The sequence below is a fragment of the Falco punctatus genome (genome assembly GCF_963210335.1).
Source record: "Falco punctatus genome assembly, chromosome: 4".
In the NCBI taxonomy this organism is placed as follows: Eukaryota; Metazoa; Chordata; class Aves; order Falconiformes; family Falconidae; genus Falco; species Falco punctatus.
Genome location: NC_137583.1, coordinates 112,131,605 through 112,149,981, shown reverse-complemented (window position 1 = coordinate 112,149,981; position 18,377 = coordinate 112,131,605). Strand labels below are relative to the sequence as shown.

Genomic DNA, 18,377 nt, shown 5'->3' with positions numbered 1-18,377 from the left:
TGTTTTCTCTCTTTACGGATAGGATTCTCAGCCTTCACCTCTCGCTTTGTTAGCAGCCACTTGCAGCAAAATAGGAACTCCTGGTGAGAATCAAGGAACTGGACAGCAGCAGATTATTATAGATCCGAATCAAGGTTTGGTGCAGCTTCAGAATCAGCCACAGCAGTTAGAATTGGTAACAACTCAGCTTGCTGGAAATGCTTGGCAGCTTGTTGCTGCTGCTCCTTCTGCTTCAAAAGAAAATAATGTTGCTCAACAAGGATCTTCTGTTGCCTCAAGTGCAGCAAGTCCCTCCAGCAGTAACAATGGAAGTGCATCTCCTTCAAAAACCAAATCGGGCAATTCTTCTGCAACAACCCCTGGACAATTCCAGGTCATTCAAGTACAAAATCCAAGCGGTAGTGTCCAATACCAAGTGATTCCACAGATTCAGACAACAGAAGGTCAACAACTTCAAATCAATCCATCTAATGCTACTGGTCTGCAAGACATACAGGGTCAAATTCAGCTTATTCCTGCAGGGAATAATCAAGCTATCCTCACAACTGCAAACAGGACAGCTTCGGGGAATGTTATTGCTCAAAACCTAGCAAATCAGACAGTTCCAGTCCAAATTAGGCCTGGTGTTTCCATACCACTACAACTGCAAACTATTCCTGGTACTCAGGCGCAAGTTGTAACGACGTTACCTATAAACATTGGTGGGGTAACGCTAGCATTGCCTGTGATAAATAATGTGGCAGCTGGAGGAGGCTCAGGTCAAGTTGGCCAGTCTACAGAGAGCGGAGTTTCCAACGGAAATCAGCTGGCTTCTACACCCGTCACTTCTGCCTCTGTCAGTACAATGCCAGAGTCTCCCTCCTCATCTTCCACCTCTACAACAACTGCCTCGACATCTCTAACTAGCAGTGACACGCTAGTAAGCTCTGCAGAAACAGGCCAATACACAAGCACAGCAGGCAGCAGTTCAGAGCAGACCACTGAAGAATCTCAGACACCTGCTACAGACTCTGAAGCCCAGAGCTCCAGTCAGCTGCAATCCAATGGACTACAGAACGTCCAGGATCAGTCAGGTTCGCTTCAGCAGGTCCAAATCGTAGGTCAGCCTATTCTGCAGCAGATCCAGATCCAGCAGCCTCAACAGCAGATTATTCAGGCCATTCCTCCACAGTCATTTCAGCTCCAGTCAGGGCAGACTATACAGACCATCCAGCAGCAGCCTTTGCAGAACGTTCAGCTGCAGGCAGTAAGTCCAACTCAGGTGCTCATCAGGGCTCCAACTTTAACACCATCAGGGCAAATCAGCTGGCAAACTGTACAGGTTCAGAATCTGCAAAGCCTTTCAAATCTTCAAGTTCAAAATGCTGGGTTACCCCAACAGCTAACCATTACCCCTGTGTCTTCAAGTGGTGGCACAACCATTGCCCAGATTGCACCAGTGGCTGTTGCTGGTACCCCCATCACTCTGAACGCTGCCCAGCTTGCTTCAGTACCTAATCTTCAAACAGTAAGTGTTGCCAACCTGGGTGCTGCGGGTGTGCAAGTTCAAGGAGTTCCTGTTACCATTACCAGTGTTGCGGGTGAGTGGTCTGACAAAGTTTCAGATTCGTTTTGTTTTGTTGGGTGTTTTTACTATTGCAAGAATACTGGACAGTTTGAAATTAATACTATCGTCAGGATTTTCTGTAACGAACATCAAACCCTTGAACTGTGAGGAAATACCTTATACTTATCTCTAAAATTCAGGTTTTAAAATAGCTGACGCTTCTCCTAAACATTGAGTTGGGACAATTGAAATGGAACTTTGTATTGGATAACTATCCTTAAACGATCTTGTTCTCCATCTTACTAAAGATTTGTAGGCTGTGGGAGTGAACATGAAACTTTACTGTTAGAGCTTTGATACGTTTAAAAAAAAAAATAACAAAAAGCATTTTCCAACCAAGCCGTAATCCCATTCTCTGCTTGGGGGATATAGGGTGAGAAGAGTGACAGTATGTGAACTGGGATATCTTGGCATGGCATGTGTTTGTGTGGAACTATTTGCATTCTGGACTAGCTTCTAAAGTTGTTTCCTTAAAAGTTTGAGCTCTGCAAAGAGATGGAGTGGAATAAGGTATGCTTACGCACAGCATAGCTTCTGTGACTTTTTTTTTTTTTTTTTTAATACAGTACTGGTAACTGTACCCCAGTACTTGTTGATGAACTTTTGATATGTATTATGAAATGCCTGTTTGGTTATGCTGGTCTAATAGTTGGGAAAGGAGCTATTAAAAGGTCTAGGACAGATAACAGAGCTTAGTTCTAAAGCAAATTCTGAGCAAGATCTCTGCAACGACCTGCAAGGGCAACTATATGTAAAATTTGCAGACTTTTAACCTTTCAGGTTAAACTTGATTTAGGGGTTCTCTCTGTCAGTCTGATAACTGCTTACATGAGCTTGGTTTTATTTCATACAAGTAAAAGTCTTCTCTTGTAGTAGTTACAATAGACTCTTGTCTTAACAGCAACCTGACTATAGACACAGTTTTTTAGGATAAAACTGTAAGAAAAAACCCTCGTGTTTACCTACTGTCCAGTCTGCATAAACAAGTGTTAGTATCATATTGACTCTTAATTGGTTGTGGGTTTTTTTGATAATCCTGTGCTAAATGAAAAATGTTTAACTGGGCAAAGGATTGTTCCCTTTAATTGAAACATTACTGAGGATGCTAAGCATAGTTTGGTAATAAGGAATATGCCATTAGGAGAATTCCCTCTGCTGTGGTACGCTTTGGCACTTGATGGCAGGTTGAAATACTAAGAGCTGGGTTGCACTAAACCTGGCGTACTTAAGGAGCGTTACAGAAATCTTAATCTGGGTAATAAGAATTAAAATCTTGACCTTGTGTTTAGCTGTAATGGTTCAAAAGTTTCTGTTAGCCGGAGCTGACCAGCTGCTATATCTTGCAGTCCAATTTGCCTTGGACAAATTTTTTTCTTTATGAGAAGGTGGTGGTTGACTATTGTAGACAGAAGTCCCTACTTCAATAAGGGGCTTCATAGGAAGCATGCTTTGAGAACAGCCTGGATTTGTGGGGGCAGGAAGAAACTTTTCTGCATGCAGTTCTGTTGGGTTTTTTCCTGCTTACTAATGGTGTACAACTCTTCAGTACGCACTAGTAGATACTAGAACAAGAGATTCTGAATATAATTTTGCTCAGGTATCTTGACTGCACCTCTGCTTGCAGGTGATGTCTTTTGGAAAATGAAGGGATTGATATTTGTAACTGAGGATGAAAGAAGGGGAATGAGTCACAAGTATGGTCCTAGTGAAGCCAAGCCTTAGTCATACAGGATTCGTATGTTAACTAATAAGTTTTGTGACCATTGAATTCCCCTCCACCTTTTGCCCCCTCCCATGGCTGTTTCCATAGCGCTTTTAATTTGATGCTAGCAGCAGTTAATCCTCATATAAAGTGACCATTTCTTCATATAAAAGGTACTATTTCTGTTCCCCAAGGCTTGAGGTTATGGAGAAAGAACAATCTTTCAGAACGTGAGAGATTAGTTGTTATTTCCTTCTCTTGTTTATCTCTACTTCTTTCCTATGAAACTTCCTGATGCTACACTCTGGGAATGGGAGACATGGTAGCATGGAAAGGAGAATGAGGAGCATGATGTGCAGTTCTTCATGCTATATTAAGTATTCAAGGAATGAATGGTTATTAAACAGAAGATTACAAACATGGCAAAATCTAAAGTTTGCTTGCCACTTATAAGAAATAAGCTGTCTTGATCAGGGCTACTAACTTCCTCAGATTTGCTGTTTTTTATTTGAAATGTTTTTTTGCTATTATTGTTACAGGAAACCTTTTGAAAAAATAAACCACTTGATTACCTCAACGTCTGCAGACTGGTATTTCCATTCTTTTTCCGCAGTACCTGAGCTTGTCAGTGTGAACTCTTTTGTACATTAATTGAATTATCCAGAAGTGGATCATTAGCTAGAAATGAGGAGTGGAAGTAGCTGTTAGAAATGAGCCATATGGAGGATGTGCAGAAAGTGTCAGGGAAGAGACTGAGGGAAGGACTCTTCCCCTTGCATTGATTCAGGTGCTCTGACTTTGTTAGGGGAAAAAAACCCCAAAGTTCCTTTGTCTTTAAAGCAAACCCAAATGATCAAGGCAGCTGAGTTTCAGGGAGGGGAACCCCACAGAAATCACAGTAAGTAGTTGTCTGAAATAACTGTTCTTTTATTTGTGTTGTAGTTCTGTTCCATGAACATTGGTTTTCCTAGTTATTTCTACAATGGGGTAATTTCAGGTACCTTTTTCTTAGCTTTTCATATTACTAAATTAGTTAGTAAAGCAATAAAATTTGAAATAACTGCAAATAACAAAAATTCTTAGTTTAAAATTGTTCTGGAAATAAGCTATAGAACTAGTTTGAGAGTTTTTTTGGTGTGGTTTTTTTTTTTGAATGAATTACAAATTTCAAAAGAGACAGTTTTCACATTGGGAAGAAAAAAAAATTAAAATCTGCAAGTAAATACTATATTTTGGTCTGCTTTTTGTAAATGTTGTTACTCAAAGTCTCTGGTCCCAAGGTGTGTAGGCTCTACTGTAAACCAAGCAAGATGAGTAAGTGCGTTTAGATTTTGTTGTTCTTGTCTTTTTCAGTAAAAATTCAACCGTTGTTCTTGTAAGTGTGGTAGTTTGGGTTGTATGTTGTGTGTGGGCAAAAAGCAGGGCAAACCAAGAGAAGTTCTCCCGTCCTTTCACTTTCTGGCTTGAGGGAGAACTCTTATTTGTGATGTAGAGGAAAATATTTTTTTTCCTGGTAGAGTGACTAAGCACTGACAAATTGCTCAGAGAGGTTGTGGACTGTCCATCTTTGGAGATATTCAGAAGCTGTCTGGACATGGTTCTGGACAACTTGCTGTAGGTAGACGTGCTTGAGCAGGGTGGCTGGACCAGATGACCTCCAGAGAACCCTTCCAGTCTACATTATTCTGTGAAGTTTTGTTGAGATGTGCAGAGTGTTAGTCAAAGGAGTAATTAGATGTATAGAAGAAAGCTGGATGAGAAATAGAACCTAAGTATCCGAGCCTTAAAAACAGATTTTTTAAACAATTATTTAATTAAGTACTAATCAAACAATCAATGGACTTCATAAAAGCAACTGTGTTTATTTGAGCATGCAGGGATCTACAAGTACCTGCCTTGCTATGAGATCAGTACCTGTCACAGCCTCTAAGCAGCCTAGTTCTGTACAAAGGAAACTGCCTTTCTTCAGTGCTGTGTGAATTGTTGTTGGTTTATGCACGATTCCGGGTGGAATGACATGGCCTTTAATGTTGATAGGTGGTGACTTCTTGAATTTAGCCCCTGTGAGCTTGGGGACAAGCAGGTACTAGTTCCTTTGCCTTTTTTTGAGGCTTCTGCTGTGATAGCTGTAGATGCGAGTTCAAAGGATTCCTGTCCCGCATCCCCTTCTTAAAAGAACATATCCTTTGCCGCCTTGAAGCTTATTTTCAGGCACTATTTATCTGGATGTGTTAATTGACAATGTAAGTGACTACGTGGGAGGAACTTATTTTAGTACTAGATGCTTCTAAGAAAAATATGTACTTCATAAAACCGTTTCCTTTTGGTGGGCTCAGTTGTTTTTTGTAACTCAGCACACTGGAGTTTGTTTTAGGAATAGCACAAAATGTGGACATTTGTGGATGCTGAAGAATATGGGGTGAGATAAAACAGACCAGTTAAACTGTAAGAAAATGCTGAGTATTAATGGCATCTGTAGAATTTTGCATTCTGCATGTAGGATTTCTTTCACTGGAGCCTTCAGAAGAGGTCACAAGCTTTTTCTGAACTTGTTAATTGTTTTTGCTGACAGTGGGAATCTAATGGTAGTTGTGGAGATGATGTCTTTTCAGAATAACTTCCTGTTTCTTGGGGGGGAAAAAAAGTAATAGATCAGACTTGTGTCTAGCTTAATTATTTATCTTGAAGAGCTTTTGATACATGATGATGAAGGTGCTTGTCCCATACCAAAGTGTATGAGACACTTTTGTTTTAAAAATAGTGGAAAATATTACTTGTATTTTGTGTGGTTAGTCCAAGCTTTGTTAGTTGCTTTAGCCAAAAGTCACCAGATTCCATCATTTTGCAACTCAACTTCAGGCCATTTTTTTTAAGATGAGTAGTGGCATGGTCTGAATTATGGGGCATTTGGTGTTCATCCACCAAAATAACCAGGGTGTGCTGTGTACTCTAAACTAGTTACTAATGACAATTAAGTTCAATACCAAGTGTTCCTATTGGGGCACTTTAAAAACATCATGAACCTTACCCTTCTGTTTCATATGCTGTAGTAATGTGAGTCACTAAGGCACTTTTCTCTTTGAGTAGCTACTTCCCTTGCACTGTTCTTTGTAGTTATGCACTTTGAGGTAGTTGTACCTCAGGCCTCCCATTTTCTTGTGCCTTTTCTTATTTGTCTCCATCCAGCTTCAGCCTGTCTTCGAGGCTTTCTCTTCCCTTTCTTTCTTTCTTAACTCTTCTTGTGTGACAGTCGCTAGTTTTATGACTTACTGTTCAAAGGCTGAGGACGTTGTTTAGATATTACTGTCATTCTGGTTCAAACTTTGCAGAGGAGTTTGAAACATTCTACCAAATTCTTCAAACAGAAATAAAATTATACATAAGATTTGATGCATGTAACTCAGGAATAGGAAAAGAGGAAATATTACACCCATTTTTAGAAAGAGTAAAAAGGAGGAGCCTGGGAGCTACCAACCAGGCAGCCTCACCGCTCTGCCTGGTAAGACCATGAAACAGATCCTCCTGGAAGCTATGTTTGAGGCATGTGGGTGACAAAGATGTTTAGAGACAGCGAGCATGGCTTTACAAAAGGCAAATTGTGCTGACTAATCTGGCTGCCTTCTGTGATGGTGTTGGTAGGTAAGGGAAGAGCAGCTGATTATCATCTAGCATGACTTACACAAGGCCTTTGACACGGCCCCACAAGATAGCCTTTGAGAGTTATGGGTTGTATGGATTAACTAATTGATGGGTAAGGAATTGGCTGGATTGGCCACAAAGAGTTGCCATCAATGGCTCAGTTTCCAAATGGAGAATCAGTGATGTTCCTCAGGGACCATTGTTCAGTGTTTTTATTAATGACATAGTGGGACTGAGTGCACCTTCAGCAAGTCTGTGGATGACACCAAGGTGAGTGGTGCAATGTATGTGCGTAAGGGAAGGGATGCCATATGGAGCGACCTTGACAAGCTTGAGAAGTGGGCCAATGTGAACTTCATGCAGTTCAGCAAAGCCAAGTACAAGGCCCTGCACCTCAGTTGGGCCAATCCCCAATATCAGTACAGGCTGGGTGATGGATGGATTGAGAGCAGCCCTGTAGAGAAAGACTTGGGGATATTGGTACACGAAGAACTGGATGTAAGCCAGCAATGTCTGCTTGCAGCCCAGAAAGCCGATTCTATCCTGGTCCACATAAAAAGAAGCAAGGCCAGCAGGTCAAGGGATGTGATTCTCTCCTTCTTTTCCACTCTTGTGAGACCTCATCTGTGGTACTGTGTCCAGTTCTCGGGTCTTCAGTAGAAGACAGGCATGGACCTGTTAGAGCAGGTCCAGAGGAAGGCCATGAAAATGATCAGAGGATCTGGAACACATCTTCTATGAAGAAAGGCTGAGGGAATTTGGTTTGTTCAGACTGGTGAAGAGAAGGCTCTGGGGAGACCCATTGCAGCCCTTTGATATACAAAGGGAGCTGATAAGGCAGATGCAGACTTTTTACCAAGGCTTGCCTGTTGTCATAGGACAAAGGGCAGTGGTTTTAAACTGAAAAGGGTAGGTGTAGATTGGACATAAGGAAGACATACTTTATTGTGAGGGTGGTGAGATGCTGGAACAGGTTGTTGAGAGAAGTTGTGAATGCTCCATCCCTGGAAGTGTTCAAGGCCAGGTGAGGTAGGGCTTTGAGCAACCTGGTCTAGTGGAAGATGGCCCTGCCTGTGGCAGAGGAGTTGGAACTACATGATATTTAAAGGTCCTGTCTGACCCAAACCATTCTGTGCTTCTATGAATGTAAGAATCAAAGGTGTTTCTGACCCTGTCTGATGCTGACTGCAGGTGATGCATGCAAGAATAATCTGCTCAGATACTCTTCCCACTATTCAGTGATCTTCTGCACCTCAGATCTTCCCGAGTCAGAAGTGGGATTTTTTTTAAAAAATATATTTAATGATCCTCGATTAATTTATCTTCTGTGAATTTGTCTTTTTTGAGTCTGAGTAATTTTTTTACATGTTCAATACAAGTCTGCAATAAATAGTCTTAATTGTTATGTAAGATACATTTTTATTTAATGTTCTCAAACTCCTGTATTGTGAAAAATTAAAAGTTTGATTCACCTTTATACCACTCAATCTTCTATTATCTCTATCACATATGCTTGTTATCGAGGGAGGGGAAAGTGTTTAGTCTGAAGTCCTAGAATATTACACTTTACATTGTTGAACGGTAGAAAATGCATTTTCATGACATGTAACCTGTGGGTCTCACTGCTTGCGTTAATGTGCTTTATGTATGAGCAGAACTCGGTAAGTTGTGTAGCAAAGTAAGGAGGGATGTCTGTAAGTGGTAACAAGCTGAAAAGGGTTTAAAATAGCCATGGTATATGCAAGCAAACTGGCAAATATAAATACCAAGGGTGGAAGTCAAAGGAGCTGAAGAGTGGTGGTTGCATGATCTTTCTTTTTTGAATAACATCCAGTGTTTCCCTGGATGTTCATTGGCAAGCAAGCTGCAGCAAACATCTTGAAAGAAAGAAGCTGCAAGCTATGGAATCTGCAGTAAAAAGATAAGTACAAAGAAATGAGCTATTTTCCACAAAAAAAAACCCAAACCAAACAAACAAAAAAAAAACCAACCAAAAAAAACAACCAGAAAAAAAATGCAGAGTCTGTCTTAGTTTTTCACTTCATAGTGTGTTGCTTGGCATTCTGATGGTGTAGTTGGGAGGAGTATAGAAATTGAGCATGCTTTTTCCAAAGTCATGAAAGGTCACAACTGTTCTCAGGTTGCCTTGAGCTGAGAATTGTTGTAGAACCACAGTGTTCTAAATACTGTAACATTGGCATCCTTCTCAAATGCTTCAGAGTAATTATGGGAGAAGCATTTAGTCTTCTAATGACAAAATTGCTTTGGTTGTGGGATTTTCTTAAACTGAAATGCCAAAATAGTGGCAGAAACAGTTCAAGAACAAACTATGCTGGTAAAAACAAACGTTGGCCTTTGTGATGGTAGCTTAACAATAAAATATCAATATACTATTCCTGAAATTGGTGCATAAGGCATGTGCAATCTACCTGTTCAGCTAATTTGCCTATGGAGAACAGCCTGGTAACAACGACTCGCTAGCAAGGCATGACTTCATCATTGCTTGTAGATAAAGTAGGAAGGGCAAACATTTTGAGTACCAGCTTTGCTCGTGATTGCCAGGTGAAATAGGTTTCTAATGAGCTGTTTCTATGCTATTAACTTCAAGAATTAAATGTAATTTCTTTAGTCTTCAAAGAATGTTAATAAAACTATTTCCCTATTAGAGTATGTGGTCTTATAAAAATGTTTCATCGATACAGGTGCACTCTCAGAGAATATCTGGTTTTGCTCTCCCCTCTCTGGTTGCCTATTATCAGAAATCAGAGCATATAGAGCAGGAAATGAATTGGCTGAATTTTCTTGTTCAGAATGTGTCAAGGAAACTAACCAAGTGATACTAACAGGCTGATGAAGATGTGAAATATTTTTATTTTAAGGGTGGTTAGATCCACACTAAGCCAACCGTTTTGTTCTTTCATTACTACCCAGAGTGAGGACTTTGCAAGAACCATAATCTAAATCTGATTTCAATAGCTTCCTCAGTGTACCTTAAATTATGGAGTACTAAGCTTCATATGATTTTGGTACCGGTAGGTAAGATGGATCAATTACTGTGTTAGTATATTAAAAATGTTTAATGGCAATTATGATTTTTGAAAAATATAACTATATATGGAATGTCATGTTCTAAGGGGAATGTTAAAGTATCAACTGTTGTTACTGAAAAATAACTACACTTTTCAATGGTCTGTGATTTTAATGGATAATTTAGTTAAGAGTTGTTTTATTTATATGCTGTAGCATAGAGGCTTTGGAAGTAGTAAGGACTGAGTAATGAAATGTAATTTTCATAATTGGTATTTTGCTCTTGTCATAACACTTTCACCAAAACAATAGCTCTGGATATCTGTAGTCTCTTGAGAATTGTAGTGTCCCAGCACTTCTTAGGTTAATTTGGGGTATAGTTATTGGTTACATGGATTTCCTATGCATCCATTCTTAAGAATGGAGTTTCCAGTGATGTTTAATACTACTGATAGTGGATACCAGTCATGCACCTTGATTGGCTGGTCATTGGTAAACCATGTTATCCCAGCATGCATACTTAGTATCATTGTGTTTTGAAGAGAAAATGATCAGTTAATATCCTTCTGCCAAAAAAACCCGCCTTGTTTTAACCTACATGTTAGGTGCAAGTCTTGGCTTTCCTTAAATATGGAGTAGTTTCAAGTGATGATGTGACTGCTTTTCCCTTAAGCAAGATGCTGCAGTTTAAGAAAACGCGGGTATTTATTGTCTTTTTTTCGTTGGTCAGCAGGAAGTAACTGATGAAAACCTTGAGCTCTTCTGTTCGTTCTGAACCAACAAGATTGATTAAGCTTATGGTTTTATAGGGATAACAATGTTACGGAAGAAGATGGCAAACTTCGAAGGGATCCTAGAGATCTTTGCATCTTAGATCTTTGCATCACCCTTCTTTTGTGTTTTTGTAATATGTAGCTGCTTTGGTCCTTGCACAGTGAAGACTGTAACAAAGTTACAGTTTTTGCATCTTTAATAAACAAATGAATCTTTTGTTGGTTAGCCTATTTGCCCATAGTTGGTTATAAAACCAAGGTTTGTGTCTCATGTTTACTTTTATTGTAAAAGGTCTTTAAGGATGCTTTAAGAATCTTGTTTTTCTGATAATTTTTAATCATCTTGCCAGTGTTTGGTGTGTGGTTTTTTTTTATTCTGAGTAGATTTTCAACTGATGCACAACTTTACCTGGTTTTAAAGTTGGCTATCTTTCTGTTGAGAGGATTTTCCATGTATGTACCTGTTAACTAATCCCTCCTGTGCAGAGGTGTATTTACTTTTATCTTGATCAATATGAAGATAGTTTCATATAGCCAAAATGTTTACTTCAAGAGCATTCATAAACCTTCTGCTCAAGTGTCAAATACGTAAGCTAGCTAAACTGTAGTAAAAAAACAAACAAAAACCCAAAAACCAACAAAACACAAAACCCCCACCCCTACTGCCAAAAAAACAAATAAAGGAGTGGAAACTTAGCTTGCATTTTTTCATGTCAGCCTCCTTCTGTCCTTTCAACGTTAGGCTATTACTATTTCCATGTTAATATACAGAAAATGAAGTAAGATGCTAAAAAAAACCCAATTCCTGAGACCAGTGGGTTTGTCTGCATATGGCAGAAGTGTGTAACACAGGCATTTCTTTGGGACTGTGTTTTTTTCCTTTTTTTTTTTTTTTTTTTAAATTTTGTTACAGTTAGTCAGGTATTGAGCTCCTGTAGTCAGACTGTGGAGACTAATAGTCAACAAGTTTCTTTCTAGCCCTATCTCTCTCAGAGTTAAGGGGAAGAGTTGGAAAAAAGAACTGGGCCACGTCCTGTTGTGCCTGTAAGCTGTAGGGTAACCTGAGAGTTGGGGTGAGGCGATGGGGTAGTAGTAGATGTTCCATCAAAGTAACTTCGAAAACCTCAATTTCTTAGATCCACTACTATTGTACATGTAGTGCATCTGACATTCTACAGCACAGCTGGTACTTGGGTTTTCAGTCATTTGCTTGCTCTAAGGTTCAGTATTCAGGGAACTACTTGTGTTCATCTGCAGAGAAGTATTCTTGAACACTCATCCTAAACAGACTTTTCTTTTTGACTGTTGGTGTTTTTTTTTTTTTTTGGGGGGGGGTGGGGGGGTTCAATGGTGATGAAAATCAGGGGTTTTTGGAAGGATCTTTTGCCTTAGCAGCAGTATAACAAGTCATTTTTCTGATTCCATCCCCTTCTTTAGTATACCTAATAAATTGACCATATTTTCTTTCCATCTGAAGTCACAGCATCCAGATCGATCAGAGGTATTGCCTTGCTTTGACTGGAACCTCTATTTCGTTGTGCAAGACTACATTGTTGTTTCTGTGTAGGTCTTTGTATTGTATTTGTGGTAGCTCTTTTCTGTGTTTAATAAAGTAATAAAAAGAAAACTAGCTTTCAGTTTAATGGAAGATACCAACAGCTGGGAAAAGCCCTTTTCTGTCTCAAAGTGTTGAAATAACTTCAGGTTATCCTAAAGCACTTGGGTAAAACTTTACATTTCTGAAAAGTCAGTAGAGTACAGTCATGAAACTTTGGGCATTGTGTTTTGTCTTTGCATTGCCAGTAAGATTCTTCCACAAAAGGAGGTAATTTCAGGTTTTTTTAAGGTGTTTAAAACCCTTAAACTTGCTTTTTACTTTCCTTAAATCTCCTGCTTTTAAGTCGTTTTTTGCACAGAAGGTAAGCTTAATTATGATGCTGTTCACTGATTCTTGAACACACTAAGATATTTGATACATGAAAATTTTGGAGGAGAGGATAAGTACTCACAAATCTTGTACAAGTCAGCAGCAGACAAAAGATAGAAACTTGCTGCCAAGCCCCCCTGTACGAGGTAGAAAAGACAGATATCTAGTTGATGCTGCAGTTCGCACTGGAAGTTTCCTGCTTGTAGGAGCATCTGTACACAGTGATGTGCTGTGATGACCCAAATTTCTTGTAGTAGTTGGGTGAATCCAAGTTCCTCACTCTACTCCAAACTGATCTGTACAGACTGTGTGGGTCCCTTTCATCAGCCCTTGTACAGTTTCTGTTCTGGGAATTTTTTCCTCTGTACATAGTGTTTCTTCCTAAGTCTTTATAAACCACTGCTTCAGGGTAGAAGAGAGGGCAGAATTGTCTGCGTGCCGTTTATGTAGCACTGAATTGCATAGTCTTCATAATATACTTATCTATATATATACAAACATATATAAATTAGAAACCTCTTTTCCCCCATTGCCTTGCATTAGTAAGTTGTTGAATGGGTGAGTTGCTGCATCAGCTCTGGTGTTTGTAGAGCTCTGGGACTCTGCGGACTGTCATTAACTTTACTTAGTTGTCCTGTAGTAATATACGTGGAATTATGAATGTCAGTTGCAACCTTGTGTTTCACTTTTAGAGTTTGCAGTTGAACAATTTTTATTTTTTTTCCTCTCAACGTTAGCTGCTCTGGCTTTAGGTACAAGTGCAATTTGCACTTGTGTTTCTCAGATTTTTCAGTAAGGTGCACACAACTGAGAGAACTTCTGTCATTACTGCTGTCATCTTTTTGGCTGCTGAACACCGGTTACACAACAGCAACAGGAAATCTAAACAAATTATTCTGGGGAACTAAGTACCAGAAAGTTAGTGTCCTTTTCTTAGTCTTAAATTTCTCATCCTTCGAAGATCCATGTTTATAACCATGATTTCTGTGGATCATTACAGTTAAATCTTTTTCTTCCCTTTCTGCCCTGCTTGCCTCAGAGTAGTTTTTCATGCTTGCTACTTCAGGTGAATGAGAATAGGGATGCAGGTGCAATAAGTACTGAAAGGAAACTTGTTTTGGCTTATGATGGGTGGCCAAGCCTAATAACCTAAATGTTTGCCCTACTTTCTATAGGAAAGTACTTCCTAGGTACTAGGCATTAGCTTTCTTTAATAATTCAGGTGGTGTTATAGGAGTTATTGTTTTGCAAATTAGCTTTGAAGCCTGTCGTAGTTTAACCCTAGCTGGTCATTAAGTACCGTGAAGCCATTTGCTCACTCCCCCCTCACCGAGAGGGATGGGGAGGAGAGTTGGAAAGGAATGTAAAACTCAAGGGTTGAGGTAAGAACAACTTAATAATTGAAATAGAATAACAACGAAATAACAATAATAACGATGATAATAACAGTTGCAATGAAAAGGGCAAGGAAAAGAATAAAATCCAGAGGGAAAGGAAGAAAGGAACACAGGGCACACAATGCAACTGCTCACCACCTGCCAGCAGATGCCCAGCCCCTCCCTGAGCAACATTCTGCCCACCCCGGCCAACCCTCCAGGTATATACACCTGGGCATGACATCCCATGGTATGGAATACCTCTTTGGCTAGTTCGGGTCAACTGCCTTGGCTGTGTCCCCTCCCAGTTCCTTGCGCCCCTCCAGCCTTTTTGCTAACAAGGCGTGAGGAACTGAAAAGTCTCACATCAAAGCCAAAACAGCACCGCACTAGCTCCTTCAGAAGATAATTTAGTCCATCCCAGCTGAAACCAGGACAAAGCCTAAAACTGATTGAAATACATATGTGTGTAGTTATTTGGCTTCATAGTAATTACTTAAAATTGTCACGTTTTCTTGCATGAATGTGCTAATAGACTCATGTGTATACAAGTTGTAACTGCTAAGATGCAGTTTTACTGCAAAATTGCAAAGCTGAGTACGTGATGCTGAAGAAGAAAGGATGTGCAATCCCTTAGCTTGATAATCCTGTATCTTGTGGTAATAAGTAATGCATTTACTTAACTGCTTAAATGGAAAAAAATAGTGACTGAAATGATGCAGGCTCTTCTATTTGAGAAGCTTTGGAAGTTTCTGTGATGTTAGTCTCAGTTACGTTCAGTCATAGTCATATATGCAATATTGCAATGAGTGAGAGTCTTATTACACATGATTTGCAAAATAAGTACCATATCAGGTTGCCTTGTTCTTTGCATGTTGTCCTGTGGTCAGTTAAATGGGTACTATGCAAAAGAAGGACAGAACTTGGACCTGAGAGAAAATGAAATTAAATGGAGTAGTTGGGTATCAGTGTTGCTCTGTGCACCTAAATTTTGCTGTAACTTAACATTATGACCCGACAGCATGCACAATGAAGTTCGGTCATACACAAGTTCAGTGATGATTTTGTTAATCAAGAATGTTTCCCAGTTTCGGGAAATTACTATTAAAGAAATAATGGAAACTAGAGAAAAACTTTGTATCTTCTAAAAGCAAGTGTAAATGTGCTGTGACTGCTTTGACAACTCATATAGAATAGCATAGATGAACTGAAGTGTGACTGCGCCCTCCTGAAATGATTTGTTTAGAACGCTTTCTGAAATGTGTGTTGAAACATGAGAGCTCTTGTTACTGAAAGGTTTGAATGGTGAAGTGTAGTGATGTCAGGTCTTGTGGTTTGGAGGCGATGTCAAGTGATCTCATGATTGTAGCAGAATTTCTGGAAGTCTTTAAATGGTGTTTTAATGCCCCTAGTAAGAAGTCCTGTGGATTATTTTTAATAGGTCTTTTTTCTCCATCTAGAAAGTGTTGGGTCATTCTTTTCCTGTATGGATAACCTCTCAGTCACCTGTTTTTAGAATAAGCAGGGTTTGTTTCAAATAAAAAGCTGATTTATATCTAGAGCATCCCTACTGAAAAAATTGTCATTTTTATAAACTTTTTTAAGCTGCCCTGATTTAATTTTGTAGGCTGCTGACAAACTCATATCAACAGTTATTTTTTCTCGTATCTTTTCTTCAGTAAACTTGATTTAAGAAAATATGAAATTCCTTTATCTTCCCTTAATATGTATAAATGATGTAAAAGTTAAAACCCTTAGTGATCCGTAGTGGATTCTACTGCATAATTTTAAAAAAATTAAAATCCCATACAAGTCAAGACCATAGAAGGCTCACTTTAAGTTTTAGACCAGGGCATGTTCTGTCAGGTTTTTTTGTGAAAAATTTCTGATTTTTCTTCAAGAGAAATTATTTTCTTAACTAGTCTAAAATGCATTCATGATACTCTCAAAGAACAAGAGTAAAGAATTTTATGTTTAACAACTTTAAAATGAGAATAGATGCATTTCTTGTTGTCCTGGATGCTACTAGTGTGCTAGCTTGCTGGGATGCTCTTCCAGGAGTTCCAAACAAAAACTAAGTCCAGAAATTACATTACTGAACTTGCCAGTGTTTTCTGATAACTATGTAAATCTCTGGCAGAGAGTATTTGTAAGATATGTGTGCTTCTTTCAGTTACTCTTTCCTCAAAAGGTAGAGATTTGCTTATTTAATATTGTGGCCTAGGTCTTTAAATAAGGGTATTTTGTGGTATTTTGAGAGTTTCAGAACCTTCTCTTCTGAATTTAGGAAGTGGAATCCAAGGGAAGGGAGTTTAAAATAGCAACTCTGTGAGATTAAAGAACATCAAAATTCACATTAGAAAATGTAATAACTTTGTTAATGCTATCTAAAGAGCAGTCATTTAATTACTGTTTACTGAAACCATATCGATAATGCAATTAAATGCATTTATCTGTTTTATGCAATTAAAGTTGCCCAAGCAACTTTACTATTGGCATTTTCTCTTTTGTGTGTTTATGGTCACCTTTAAAGTTATTGTGAAGAATTTCTACTCAGATGTATCATACTGTATTGTGTTTAATGAATAGATTAAGGTGGTAGCTCACTGGTGTGTACCCTATATCCTATACTCAGAGGTATGCATGGCCCTCATGGCGGGGAGAGTTTGGAGCAGATAAAGTATGTGTCAACAGTGGTACTTGATATTCTGAAGAAGTGTCAGAAGACCCTTGAGTGGTTGGTTATCTCATGACTTAGAGGCTGCAAGTTGGTTTCTATTGCATCAGCACAATGTATCAGATTCTCAGAAATGCTGAAAAGGTTTCCCCATAAAAGTGGAATAGTCAGGTCCAGCAAGATTTGTGTGCTGGACGTTCATCACTGTGGTGCTAGTCAGAGTGAAAACAAGGAGTCATCCACCTCAGGGTTCGAGTGCCTCAATTCACATCTTCCTTGGTCTGGTATCCTTGGGGGAAGTTGCATTGGAACTTTAATATCAATTCAAGAAACTCAGAGAGAAAGGGAAAACTGAGAGAAAATTATGCTCTTCAGGTGTGTTCTCTGCAGTAGGTGTGGCTGTAATATCTGTTACATCTTTAATTTTTGCAGTGACCACTTGTAGACTCGTCATTTATAGTGCTGCTCTGTGAATTCAGAGTTACATCTTGGGTATGTTTAATGAACAGATTTTGTGCTCTGCAAAAGACTACGAGCTGACCAAGTTCTTCTTGTTAATTTATTTACCTTTGGCTAACCAAAACCTGCAGCTGGTTCTCAACACAAGTGCTCACATTATCATGTTATGATGAGCATTAGATATAACAAAAATGATCAGTCTTTTTGACTGCAACTATTCATAGCACTTGGCCAGCACTTCAGCAGCTTAGCTGCCTGACAAGGAATTGCCCCTGGACTGACACTTTCTTTGGAAGTTTGTGTCGTCTTCTCCCACTGTTAGACCCAAGTACTAAATGTTACTATTTGTGTTTATACCACAATGCTCTCCTTACCCTATCATATTCTCCACCAAGGATTCTCATAAGCACTTTTCTTTCCCATAAGTATATAGGAAATAAATTTATTTCCAGTACGTTGCTATTGCAAAAAGAAAGACTTTGTTCTGTCCTAGACATACTGAGACTTCGCACGCATGATTAAGCCTGTCATTCTTTTTCTATGGTTCCTCTGCTGCGAATACCAAACTTTTTTGTTTTCTTTTATTTTATTATCTATCTGCCCACAGCAAGTGGGATTCAAACATTGTCTCTTCTGGGTTTGTCCTTGCTCTTTTCAGTGAACCGAAAGTACTCAGCATCTGTCAATATTTGTGGCCTGCCTAAGAAAACAAGGAATTCATGTTTATTCATATCTAGGCAGATCAGGTGCAAGTTCCAGATGGAAGCCAAGAGAGATAACTGAGAAAATTTGGTTAGTGCTTCTGGTGAAAATAGCCTGATACTGACCCTAGGCACAAGAGAGATTTATTCTGTTTCCCGTAGCCAACAGTGGCCTGTTAGATGACAGTCAGGTCACTTCGGGAGATTCTCAGTATGTCATGTTCTTTAGTCCTAACCTATCTGCATGTACGTGGTAGTGTTAAGTGGTGTGTGTTAGGTTTCATCTGTGGCTGTTACCATGATGTTACACAAGATAGCCTGTCCAAGCACATATATCTCTTCAGCTATCGTGAATGAAGTAGCCATGATCCTGTGCTGTGTTGTATATGAACTCACTTGGTCTCTAGGCAGTTTAGACTTCAGAGAGAGTGTTCTCAATCTTATCCCCATTGGTGATGTCTGTTACAGATGCCTGAGAAGTAAGTTAGAG

At 39.2% G+C, this 18,377-nt stretch overlaps 1 protein-coding gene across 2 annotated transcripts in view; it reads left to right on the top strand.

Moving 5' to 3' along the window:
* Nucleotides 1-18,377, top strand: part of SP4 (Sp4 transcription factor) — a 44,780-nt gene that overhangs the window by 18,517 nt on the left and 7,886 nt on the right. For both annotated transcript variants that reach the window (XM_080382874.1, XM_080382875.1), the window contains one exon: nucleotides 23-1,580. In XM_080382874.1, the coding sequence (XP_080239000.1) occupies nucleotides 23-1,580 (1,558 nt within the window). The remainder of the gene's footprint in view (nucleotides 1-22; nucleotides 1,581-18,377) is intronic.